The following is a 13,311-nucleotide window of genomic DNA, read 5'->3' on the forward strand; positions in this document are numbered from 1 at the left end:
GACATGGACTATAATTTTAAACAGTCGGGTGATGGGTATTTTTATTTCGAACGAATGTATGTATGCATGTATGTGTGTATGTCTCATTATTTAGCCCACCCTGCAGCTCAAACGGCTTGATAAATTTTAACAATTGTCATGTTGTTTGCTAGTATTGTTCTAAGTGTTGTTGGACTTGTCTAATTTGTGGGAGTGACATGGGCTATATTTTCAATCATTCGGGTTTTTGTTTTGTTATAATTATTTAGTTTATCTAATAACAACAGTGTAACAATTCCGTATACTGTTTTGTAGTAAGAGAGACAATTATACAACTTAATTAGTTTCAACTTAGTCCTCAGGGGTATCAACGCATATATGACTGACCTCAATGGAGACTCCAATCCTATCTAAGCTTAATTACTCCATCTTTACTTTAATCCGAACTCCAGTCTTATTTAAGACTAGCTGACCCGGCAAACTTTGTACCGCCTCAAAATCTATCTATCAAAAATATTTCATATAAAATATAGCCTATGTTACTCGTGGATAATGTAGCTTTCGAATGGTGAAACAATTTTTAAAATCGGTTCAGTAGTTTTTGAGCCTTTTCATTGCAATCAAACAAACAAACAAAGTTTTCCTCTTTTTCCCTGTATCGTGGGTGCCATGGACACACACATAGACAAATACACAAACACCCAGACCCAGAAACAGAAATCTATATTCATCATTTAGATATCTGTCTGGCCGGGGATCGAACCCGGGACCCTTTGCGACAGACCAGTATGGTGACCGCTCCGCCATGCGGGTCGTCAAACGTCAACGTCGGGTTATTACTCTTCATATCTAACGTTTATAATCTATCGAGTGAACTTCACACTTGTTTATTTTATCTACCCCTGAGGACTAAATTCTAGTCGTAAGTATTTCGTAAAATAATACATAGTTTAAAAACTAAATGCCATGCTAAAATCGCACAAGGAAAATCATTAATCCTGATTCCTGACAATCCTGATGAGGAGGATGGAATAAAATTATTAAAATCGTGTATTGTCACCGGTTCTTGACAATTGTTCAAAATTTTAAATTAATCGGACCGTTCAAAATGGGTAAAAATAGAGTTCAAAGATTCCGTTACATAGATACATACATACATACATACAACCCAAGTTAATAAAAGCGTGGTAAAAACAGGATATATTGTACTATATTTTTATTTCATGAAAACAGTAAACATTACTTTGCTTCATCAAGTATTCATGATGTTTACAAAATAAATTCACACACATTCTGTCCTTTGAACGTATGTGTTCATGTTTGGAGTAAACATTATGGTTTAGTGCGCAATACTGGCAACAATAAGTTTAGTGGTCTTGTTACAAAAATAGCAAATATACATCGATTAACCTGATTAATAATCAATCTATCCAATGTTTACCTACCAGAGGTTAAAATTTAACAATCTGCCTAGGCCCGTTTTTACTACACAATATCTCGTATTATTTATTTCTAAATTCCCACTAAATGTTATAATTATTATGTTTCATATCATATGCAATTATTCAATAAATGTTATGCAGATATCATGGCTTGCTTTTGTTTAAAAATATAACGCCAAAATAAATAGGAATCCTAGGCTGAAGGACCAAATGATTGTGGAAGGAAAGGAACCCGCACTCACCTGTTATCTTGTCTTCGTTATTTCCAAGGACCCTATCTTCAGTCCATGAAGGTATTGATGTTGATTGTTGAGGTCCAAAACTTTCTCTTGCGTTCAAAATGTGTGGGTTGACAGACGGAGATTTGACACAAGGAAAAAAGGACGTAGACAAGGATGATGGCATAGACAAGGATTTATATTTTATTAAGAAAGGCATAAAGATTGATTCAAAAAATATTAATTACGGGCCTAGATTGTTATTAAATTTCGATCTTTGGTAGGCAAAACATTGAATAGATTGATAATTAATTATGGGCACGACTAGAAAATGTCAAGTTTCGATCTTTGATGGGTACCGAAAAGACTTGAGACTTAGCATAATGTTTTCAGGTAAAACTTTAAACTTAAAAAAGGCAATTCTATTCCACGGGAATCATACATTTTGCCAGGATGAAAAGTAGCCTATGTCCTATTCTTGGCTGTAGTCAATGATATGATCCTGATCCATTGAACTATTATGACGTCATAGATTTACATACATCCATACATCCAAACATTCGCATTTATAATATTAGTAAGATCTTTTTTATTTCAGTAGACAACACTATATTACACTTACTGAACAAACTTTATTCTTTAAAAAACATCCTTACATTTATTCAGACAATTAAAAAATATTTACTTCATCCCTCAACCAAACCACCCTCACTTTATTCCTAAAGAAAAATTATTGTTATAAATTATTCAAACCGTTTAAAAATATACATATTTTATCCCTAAGAAATCTGTTTTCGTCCCTCAGGGCAAGGAGCTACCAGCGAAGGATCTGAGCGGCACGTCCGACCCTTATGTCAGGGTGACGCTCCTACCGGACAAGAAACACCGCTTGGAGACTAAGATCAAACGTCGCACCCTCAACCCTCGCTGGAATGAGACCTTCTACTTCGAGGGGTTCCCTATACAGAAGCTGCAAAGCCGGGTAAGAGAACGGTTTTCAATAACAATAACAAAAAGAACAGCAACAGTTGTAGAACAACAACAACAAAATGTGGTAGAACTACAACAATAAAGGTAGTTAAACGACAACAATAAAAAAACAACCGCAAAGTGGTTGAACAACAACAATAACAAAGCTGGTAGAACACTGAGTTCGACCTCGGCGGCACCACGGCTATACCTATTTTTGCCTATTAAAAGCAGTGTTAAGCGCTGCTGTGTTTTGGTTTGAAGGATGTGGTAAGGGAGACATACTTATCTGAGGCGTACCAGCTTAGTCCTTAGGTGTAACGGCCCATCTGTAGCCGACCTCAGATAGGAATCTAATATAATCTGGGGTTGATTACAGATGTCCATGCCATGGGCGACTGTAGCCAATTACCATTGGCATCAGTTGGGCTGCATGCTCATCTGCTACTTCTATACTTAAAAAAAGAAATATCTGTCTGCTACTACATAAAAATACTATTAAAATCATAAATACTATTAAAAAAAATCGTTCTTCTTTCTTTCTTTCTTTTCAGTCTGGCCAGTATTCTGACAGCGTCGCGGCGCACATTACCACGTGGGTCTATAAATGATGTGTGTATTGAATGTTCCAGGTGCTACATCTACACGTGTTCGACTATGACCGCTTCTCCCGGGATGATTCCATCGGCGAGGTGTTCTTGCCACTTTGTCAGGTAAAATCACAATTTATAAAATGCGTTCCTATGTAAAGGAAACCTTTGTCATACAACTTGAACGGCATAACTATAAAAGGAAGATGCTACTGTTTGACCCATGAAACAGTTCCCATTCCAAACCCATTCCTGAAACAGTTCTTGAGTTTCGATACAAGGGTGTGCGCTTACACGCTTGCAATCAGGTGGACTGCATGCTCGCTGGTTACTTAATCTAGCACCAAACAAGATGCTTATACAAAGATGAAAAAACTATTTGTGATTTTATTCCGGAGTCATTATCACCACAACAGCTATTTCGGCCTTATAACACAGTGATCTATAGCGCTGCAGTATTCTGGATTGAAGAGTATGGAGAAATAGACGTTTATATGAGCCCTTCCAACTATTTAAAGGTGGTGGTAAATTAATTTATATTTCTCTTGAAATACATTCCGTACCCATATTATTGAGGTAGATATGGTTTGTGGTAAATTATGGTTAATAGTGGGTACCTCTATACCCACCATCCAACTCTCCAGTTGGAGCTAACTGGTATAAAATTCAGTTACATTTGACCCTCACATGCATACGAACTAACAAGGCAAGTTAGGAACCCTATCTATGTAGGAACCCTATGTAGGAACTTTTCTCGACAATATGTACAAAATTTCATGATAATCGATTTTGTAATTTTTACTTAAGGCTTGAAAGCGCAGCAAACAAACAATCACACTTTCGCATTTATAATTAGTAGGATAATTTTACTTTTGCTTTGTCCTTCCAGGTGGACCTTAGCGAGAAGCCGTCCTTCTGGAAGGCCCTGAAGCCCCCAGCGAAGGACAAGTGCGGGGAGCTGCTGACGTCACTGTGCTACCACCCAAGCAACAGTGTCCTTACCCTGACACTACTGAAGGCACGGAACCTCAAAGCCAAGGATATTAATGGGAAATCAGGTACTGTATGACTTATTTCATCGTCATCATTACTGTCCCACTACTGGGCACGGGTCTCTAAGAATGAGAAGGATTAGGCCATAGTCCACCGCGCTGGACAAGTGCGTATCTCCCTGGTATGAAGGTTTCCTCAAGATGTTCTCCTATATCGTTACAGCAAGTGGTCATTAATTTGTAATACGAATTTAACTCAAAGGTTAAAAAAAAGGAAAAATGGCAGGTGGCTTGCCTGGGATTAGAATCACAGACCCCCAGATTGAGACGCCGAATTTCTAACCACTACCTATACGATAGGATTATAACCACTACTGGCATACATCTTAAGGTTTTACCCTTGATAAGTAAAATAGAAAGATACTTCACCGCTCTGATATCTGAAGAAGCAACACAAGGATGATTTTATTGATTTAAAAAAACATTTTTAGAAAATTTGCGTATAAATAAATAAGTAATTCAAACATTTTAGTGACATTTAAGAATGGAGACGTGGCCAAAATTTATTTACGCAGTCATTTGAATCTTCAAAACTTATTACACGTTCTTGTTAGGACTGATCAATCTATGTATTTTACTCATCTAAGACTTTTACGTTCAAAATGTATCATACCCGTTTTAAGCCTCTACAACGTAAAAGAGAATAAACAAACAAACGTTCGTTTTCCGCCATTTTAAAAAGCCCAAAAAGATTATTTGATACATTCCCCGAATCGTGACCGTGTTTGAATAAAAGATTTGGCGGAAAATGAGAATTGTACGCCATTTTGGTTGTGTACAAAAGATATTTCCTTTGTTGCTTTGTCTCGCGATAAATTAGGTTGCACTTCTGTTTGGAGATATGTATATGTAGGTACAGCCAGGTTCAAAAGTAGATGAACAGATTAAGGTAAAAATACATATACACCCAAGTGTTAATAAGTAGCTGAACACAACTTTAGTCACAATTTAATAGGCCCATTTTGACACATGACATCCAAATGTCATTAATGTTTTAAACTAACTTTTTAGTAGGCAATTTACGATCACGAGACGGCTAGTGCTTGCGGTTTCAAAGCATTCGGAAGAAACCATAATCGAAACTTAGAATTACCAATAATTAATTATTTATTCCTGTTTCATCATAACAACAAAAAAATAATCGAGACTTTGTTCATTAGTGAATGATAAAATGAAAAAAATTCACGTTATGATAGCACGAGCGATGCTTTATTAAATCTTCTGAAAATGATTAAATTTTTAAATTACAAAAGAAAATAAATTTCTTTTCTTCTTTTTATAAAATCTTTAGATGATTTAGATAAATATTAAACAAATATTATCTTGATAAAAAGTATTAAGTAAACTATACAATACGTTATGAATCAAAAAAATCGTTTTCTTTGTTCTCGATTTGTATAAAACATGGTTAGTGCCTAGCGATGGCATGTGTCAAAATGGGCCTATTAAATTGTGACGACTATAACACCATAATTAGATGAATGTCGTAAAGTTTCAAGAGTATATGAACTACAGTGTCAAAAGTAGCAGAACAGTGACATATCATATTAGTCACTTTTACTTTTACTGCGCTACTGTTCACCTAATTTTGACGCTTTACGATATTCATCTAATTATGATGCCAGTGGTGTTTAGCTACTCATGAACGCTTGAGTGTATAGACATTTTTGGAATTTTGATCTGCTTATCTACTAATGACGCTGACTGTTCGTGGTAATTTGAAGGTGGTAGAAGTCTCTGTGGTTCGACTCCGGCGGCATCATCGCCACACCTATAACACCTAATAACAGCAGTGTTAAGCGCTGTTGTGTTCTAATTTGAAGATTTTAAGGTATGGTAAGGGAGACACACTTTTCCAAGGCGTTCCAACTTAGTCCTCAGGAGTATCGATGCATCTGTGGTAGGAAGGAATCTAATCTTGTCTAAGATTGATTACAGATGTCAATGGGCGGAAGTAGCCATTTTCCATCAGCGGGACCGCATGCTCATCTAATATGTATTAAAAAAATACATAAAATTTACCTATTTCTGCCTAATAATAGCAGTGTTAAGCGCTACTGTCTTCTGGTTTGAATGGTGGTAAGGGAGACATATTTTTCCAATGCGATCCAATTTAGTCTTCAGGGGCAGCGAGCCATTTGTATTTAAATATCTTTAAAAAAACGAAATTATCATTCAAACTAATTTTTGACGACAACTTTTTACATATAAAATTTGTCACAGTAAATGCATAATTATCCAAAAATGGCGTGATCTAACACTGAAACTTATTAAAAAAGCGATACAATTAAAAATTATGGCATCATTTCTCCCCAAGCTCCCCTAGACTCTATAAATCAAGATGCGGTGATGGCCAACTTCCAATTAAGGGTTTCCTTGAAAAAATAGGGTTGGTGCATTAGTAAAATATATAAATAAAAGAAAATAAAACAGGTGTTTCTATTTGAATAACTGTATGTCAATACAAATAAATAAAGTCATAGTAACATCTTATAATTAAAGAATATGTAATTTATTCCGAGACTACCTTTTTTCTCGATAATTTTAATAATAAAATATTATTAATTATTTAGTTACTTTAATTTTAGTAATACAATTATAATAAAAAAAAAATAAGTAAAGTAAAATTATACTTTACTTATATTTTGCAATAACAAATAATTCGGTTTCTGTTTAAAGAATTTTATTGTCCAAAAAATAAGTTCAGTAAGCGTGCTGGAAAACTTGAAACACATTTTTATTTGTAAATAATTAGTTATATATGTACTTAATCAAATTTCAATGTTTTTAATGAAGTGCGCTAGTGCTTCCTCTTAATTTTTTTTTTTGATATTATTTATGGATTTGGGTACAGTGTTGCTTATTTTAGTCCTTTCCCATTATTTGTGAATTGTAAAGTACTTACTAATTCTACATGAACTTAGGAGATCTTTACTCAGATTATTCAGAATAAAATATATTTTATTATTGGAATAACAATTCAATTCAATTAAAATATTTTGACGTTGACAACCCTAGTCACTCCAGGGAAAATGGGGAAAACTAGACCGCTTGAAATATAGCCAGTTTTTATGGATTAATGATAAGTCGAAAGATTATTTATCTTTATGGCCTAACCGACACCGTTCGGCCATTTTTACGATTTTCTTACTTGAAAATAATATTTTTTATGTTACTACCTCGCAAAGTAAATTCTCGCAGTGGTTGGTAATATTTATGCTGTGGCGACACTGATGACGGCTTTTATTAACAGATATTATAAAATTTAAATATATTTAATAAGATGTGTCTATATTTATTTATTTCGTACATAATATGAACGTATTAGAAGCCTTTGTGGTTCGCTTCCGACGGCGAAACGCCGCACCTATTTCTACCTAATAACAGCAGCGTTAAGCGTTGCTGTGTTTTCTTTCTTACATATGAAGCCTAACATATGAAGCATATCCTTCAAATGTAAGGAAGACATACTTCTCCGAGGCATTCTAGCTTTGTCCTCATGGGTAGCGGTGCAACTGTGGCCGACCTCAGATAGGGTTCTAATATTTGATCACAGATGTCCATGGACAGCACTACAAAATAATAGTAATAATGATCTTTGAAATATTCTAGGGGGTTAGTAAAGTGGACCTCCTAACATAAAAACCTGATCTGTGTACAGTACAGTGTCAGATGATTGGTGCTAGAGCCCTTAATGCATAGATTAGTAAAGATACTTCGCCGCCATTAAATTGAATGAAGCCACAAATGGCTTATTGTCGTAAGTTCTTTTTTTAAATTCTTGACAAATAAAAACATTTTTAGAGAAAATTTACGAATAAATAACTAATACTGCGTAATTTACATGAATTTACATAATAAATAAATAATTATTTCAAATATTTAAGGGATATTTTAGCACGGAGACGTGGCAAAACTTTTTTACGCAAGTATTTCAATTCTCAAAACTGAGTACATTCTCTAGTTAGGAGTGAGTAATCTTTATCTATGCCTTAATGGGATTAAGTAAAATTCATTTTAGTAAAATCATTAGTTTTTGATTTTTTGCTAACCATTATATAATGGAATTCATTTTGACGTTTATTTTAATTTAGTATGTGTTTTAATTTAGCTAATGCTCAGTTAACGATAAGCCAAGCGACTTTACAAAAACTATTGTTATTAATTATAAAGCTACATAAGTATTAATGTTTATACGATTACTTAATTGAATAAAGGAGTTCTATACTGACAGCATCTGAGCAAAGAAATATTTTCATTTCCCGGATTTCCCATAATTATTTAGTTATATCTACCAAATCGAAGTCCTAATATTAATAGTACAATATCTTATCTTTTTCCAGATCCCTACGTGAAAGTGTGGCTACAGTTCGGCGACAAACGCATAGAGAAGCGCAAGACCGCTATCTTCAAGTGCACCCTCAATCCGGTCTTCAACGACTCCTTCTCCTTCAACGTCCCGTGGGAGAAGATCCGGGAGTGCTCCCTGGACGTCCAGGTTATGGACTTCGACAACATCGGGCGGAATGAGCTGATCGGGAGAATACTGCTAGCTGGTAAGTTTACTGACTAACTCGTACACGCAATCAGACAGACAAAATGAGCAGAATTTTGGGGAATAATAATTTACAGGGTAAGAATTATTCAAGAATTAATTTAATTTTGAAGGAGGTAGAACACTTTCTGGTTCGACTATTTCTACCTCATAACAGTAGCTTTAAGCGCTGCTGTGTTCTGGTTTAAAAGATGTGGTAAGGGAGACATACTTTTCCGAGGCGTTCCAGCTTAGTCCTCAGGGGTAGCGGCGCATCTGTGGCCGACCTGAGGTAGGAATATCTAATCCTATCTGGGGTTGATTACAGATGTCCATGGACGGCATAAGCCACTTACCATCAGGTGGACTGCATGCTCGTCTGCTACTTCTTATATAATATAAAAAATCGGATGGCATTAAAGCCAAAGCAGCTGTATTGCTGTGTTTTTTCATTTATTTTAATTATTTATTGCATTGCCTCTAAAAAGGAATATATAAAAGGGCAAAAATAGTACCTGATGACATGAGTTGTGGTTTGAGAGAGAAATATTTGCACAAATGGCGTTTTAAGAAACGCTATAAAGCTAATGCTACTAGCAATGCATTTGTGTCTGACCCTTTAGAAGAGAAATTTAAGTTCATTTAAAAGAATGGAAAAGCTCTTGCTTCATCAAAAGGGTCATTTGGGCGCAAAGTTTTAACGGCCATAAAATTTAGGGTAAACATTTAATTCATTAAACTTTCAAGTGGTGATTAAAAGTTATTCTTCAGTACATTTTGAAGTTTCAAGCAGGGCTATGATGAAACATTTTGCTATTTCAATTCTTACAGGCGTTTTCGTCGTTTATTTATTGATAATTTTACAATTCCTTCACCTTTTCTATTTTTAACAGACTTCATGAAAAATTTAACATTTTCGTTTTAACTGCTACTGTATTCGTCGTTAAAGAACAACTTTATAAGGTGATTGATTTAACTACCGGAACGTGGTAGAACCTTGTGTTGTTCGATTCCGGCGGCCAACCTCAGGTAGCAATCTAATCTTATCTGGGGTTGATGACAAATGTTTATGGGCGGCATTAGCTTTACCATAGGATGGACTTCTTGCACAATTGCTTCTTCCATATTTATTTATCTTTATATATATATTTCTTATGTGCGTATGTATGTCACTGAACTCCTCCTAAACGACTGCACTGATTTTGATGAAATTTGTTGTATGTGTTCAAGGGGACCGTGTTTCCGTGGGAAAAGGTTTTTTTTTTAATTAGTTTTTAATTCGTAAGTAGTTATAGAATCGGAAACTATGCTTTTGATCAAGTGATGATCTTTAGTAAAGTTGTTGTCCAAGAGCCTACGAGGATTTGGGAGTTGGTAAGACCAATTTTCGACAGATGGCACCACTGTCATTCCAATGCAGGTACAAAATTTCCGTTTAACCCTTTACACCCGAGATGATATGAGCGTGAGTTTCACTTTTAAAAAAATCCCACGTGATAGCTTCTTATTTTTCGAAACGCAACCGATGCCGATCGATCGTGAGGAGAGTATCGCACGTGCTACCGGCTAAGTGAGCTGGGTGCAGGCGGTCAGTTGTGCTAGGGACTCGTCCAAAGATGGCAGATTTTTTCGACCCGCGCACTGTCACAGGTATATAATTATTTTTGGTATTAAATGTTTAGTATCTATTATTAATTATTGTTAATTTAAAAGCTAAAAGAACACTAAATACGTGGACTTTAGTAGTTTATTCGATTAACTTGCAATTTAGATACAATTAGGTTGCAAATTTCAACTGTTACGATCGTGTGCCTACGGTTGTTGGTGCAGAATAACGTTTGATGAAAATGCTTTTATTGCTATTACCAGTTATGTGTCAGTTTCGTCAAGAACAATTTCGTTTGTTTCAATTTTAGGGGTACATTTAAATGACGATCAGATTTTGCCAGTGCGGGGTGAGGAGAAATATATCGGACATTGAAGATCTTCATGAAAGTGAAGAGCTTCAACCAAATAGATTAGATTAGAAGAGAAAACTTAATTTAATTGCAATAGATATGGCTAAAGTTTTCTCCATCTGCATTATCATTGCATGTATTCCCTAGCCAAGAATACCTACGCCTTGGAGACCTGGATTGAAGACGGAGGCAATAACGGAAGAAAGAAGAATGTTGATTTTCATAGAATTACGTAGTTTAGGTTTCATTGCCAAGACAGATTTTTTATAAAGACTAATGAAAATAAAGACAGTGATGTTAAATATCTCCAAATTGTTTTAATTTTCTAATATTTTTGTTACAAACATATTTTTTTTTTTTTGCAATTTTCACGATCGTGAGTGTGACAATTCCCACCGGAGATTCACGATCGTGCGGGTCGATTTCTGGATTAAGTATAAACTCTGGATTTTTTTTCGTATTTTTTGTGGGTCCCTTAAGCTATATAAAAAGCCGTAATAAACGTTTTGAATCGGAAATTGCGAAAAAAAATCTTCGAGTGGGGTTAATGTATGTCATATTATTTCTTTAAAATGAGGGCGAAGCCGCGGGCACCACTAGTTTATTATAAAACTTTACGATCAACCCTTCGATATTATACAACTTTACCAATAGATGGACTGCATGCTCGTTTGCTACTCATATTATAAAAAAATACTTTTCTTACTCTTTTCAGGCAAGAACGGGTCAGGTGCAACAGAAACCAAGCACTGGCAAGACATGATAACGAAGCCGAGGCAGACCATCGTGCAGTGGCATCGCCTGAAGCCGGAGTAATTGTAAAACAAAAGAAGTTGAAAACGTCATAAGACTGAGCGGTTAAAAGTAAAGGCACAGGTAAATCTTCTATCCGTGGATTTGAATCACAGATATGTCTTAGTTTGGATTTGTGGGTAATTTTTGGGAATTCCTATGTGTTTTCGTTAGTTTGATATGTTTTATTATTTAAAAATCAAAAAGTTTGAAAGCTAGAATTTTATGTACATTTAGGTAAAAGTCACTCAAAATTAATTTATCAATTTTGAAAATATGTCAAGAGAACTTAGAAAAAGTTTTATCGTTTGCTATAATTAAAGTATGGTTTATTATATTTCTGAGGTTATTTTGGAAATATTTAGGTTTTTTATTATTTCAAATTGAATTTACCTTTTTTTAGTTATTTTGAAAACATTCAGTCAGTGTTTTTTTAATAAGTTTTAATTTACTTTCTATGTCTATTTTATTTTTTGTATTTACTTATTTTATTTATTTTTGTTTTTATTTATCTTCTACACTTCATTTATTGTTTTTTTGAATTTTATAAAAAAAACTGATATAAATCTAGCATTTTAAGATTTCGATTTCTTTTTTATTTATTTTAATTTACTTTCTGTAACTTAACTTTAATTTTTATAATTACTTTACCTCCACATCCCTCCACATTCTCCACTTCATTTATTATCTTCCTAAACATAAAAATTGTTATGAATCCAGCATTTTTAGATTTCTTTTTTAATTACTATTAATTTACTTTCAATAACTTAACTTTATTTTTGATATTTACTTTATATTCTTCCCTTCATTTATTGTCTTTCTAAACGTAAAAAACCATTATTCCATGAATCCAGCATTTTTAAATTTATGGATTTATTTTGTCAGCTAATAAGGCATATTTGTGATTTAAATCCAGTCTGTCTATTTCTTGCTACCTTCGGCGCTGTGCGAGGTTTGGACAAAATAACCAAGACTTCTTTTTGACAGCTCCAAATGTTTTATACAACAAATATTTATATTTCTACCAATGTTTCTAAGAGTTTTGATGAAGGTAACACGTGAGAGCTGGATGGTTCGATAGGGCTTTTGTTGAGGACATTGGGGTAATATAACCACTTTGATTATTCAATACAATTTATGACATTTTTTATGTTAGTTTATGGATTGTGTATTTCTTTTTGTTATTTTTAACTAAATCAATAAAATTAAAGGATTATGAAATTACAAATATTTTTTAAGTTATTAATCACTATTACTTATTACAAAAACGTTTATAAAGCACTATATTAAATAAATAAAATGCTATTAAAAACTTATTTATTATTTTTTCATCAGTTTGAAAAGATTTTTTTCTTTCAATATTTGGATCCTTTAACAAGTAATTTATTGAGTTCAGCATGTCACTAGCTTTTCATAAAATTATATCAGAATTTAAGCACAAAAGTTACTAATATTAACTAACTAACTAACTAAGCCTCAAGTTCCGTTGAAGAGCCATATCGAATCATAAAATTATTTGTATAAACGTGTTACCCTGAAATGATCCCAAACTTTGAGTATAAAATGTTCGCAGTGAATTTGCTAAATCGTAATCAAATGCGCAAGTATTTTTCGAAAAAAATATTATATTCTATAACATATTAACAGTTATGAGAGTCGAACATGTAACTCATGAAAATAATGTATTGTTTTAATAAAATTCATTTTAAATCATACTGATAATATCCGTAGAATTGAAATGATGTAAGTGCTCCTACCATGCACTCGAGGAATGCAT

General features: G+C 33.9%; 1 protein-coding gene across 2 annotated transcripts in view; it reads left to right on the forward strand.

Moving 5' to 3' along the window:
• Positions 1 to 11,873, forward strand: part of Syt7 (Synaptotagmin 7) — a 586,971-nt gene extending 575,098 nt beyond the window's left edge. For both annotated transcript variants that reach the window (XM_073092479.1, XM_073092480.1), the window contains 5 exons: positions 2,445 to 2,621; positions 3,241 to 3,321; positions 4,088 to 4,256; positions 8,594 to 8,806; positions 11,458 to 11,873. In XM_073092479.1, the coding sequence (XP_072948580.1) occupies positions 2,445 to 2,621; positions 3,241 to 3,321; positions 4,088 to 4,256; positions 8,594 to 8,806; positions 11,458 to 11,558 (741 nt within the window). In that variant the 3' untranslated portion in view covers positions 11,559 to 11,873. The remainder of the gene's footprint in view (positions 1 to 2,444; positions 2,622 to 3,240; positions 3,322 to 4,087; positions 4,257 to 8,593; positions 8,807 to 11,457) is intronic.
• Positions 11,874 to 13,311: the final 1,438 nt, after the last annotated feature.

This window comes from Epargyreus clarus, unplaced genomic scaffold (genome assembly GCF_041222505.1).
Source record: "Epargyreus clarus isolate Ecla_fem2 unplaced genomic scaffold, WU_Ecla_fem_2.2 ptg000036l, whole genome shotgun sequence".
NCBI lineage: Eukaryota > Metazoa > Arthropoda > Insecta > Lepidoptera > Hesperiidae > Epargyreus > Epargyreus clarus.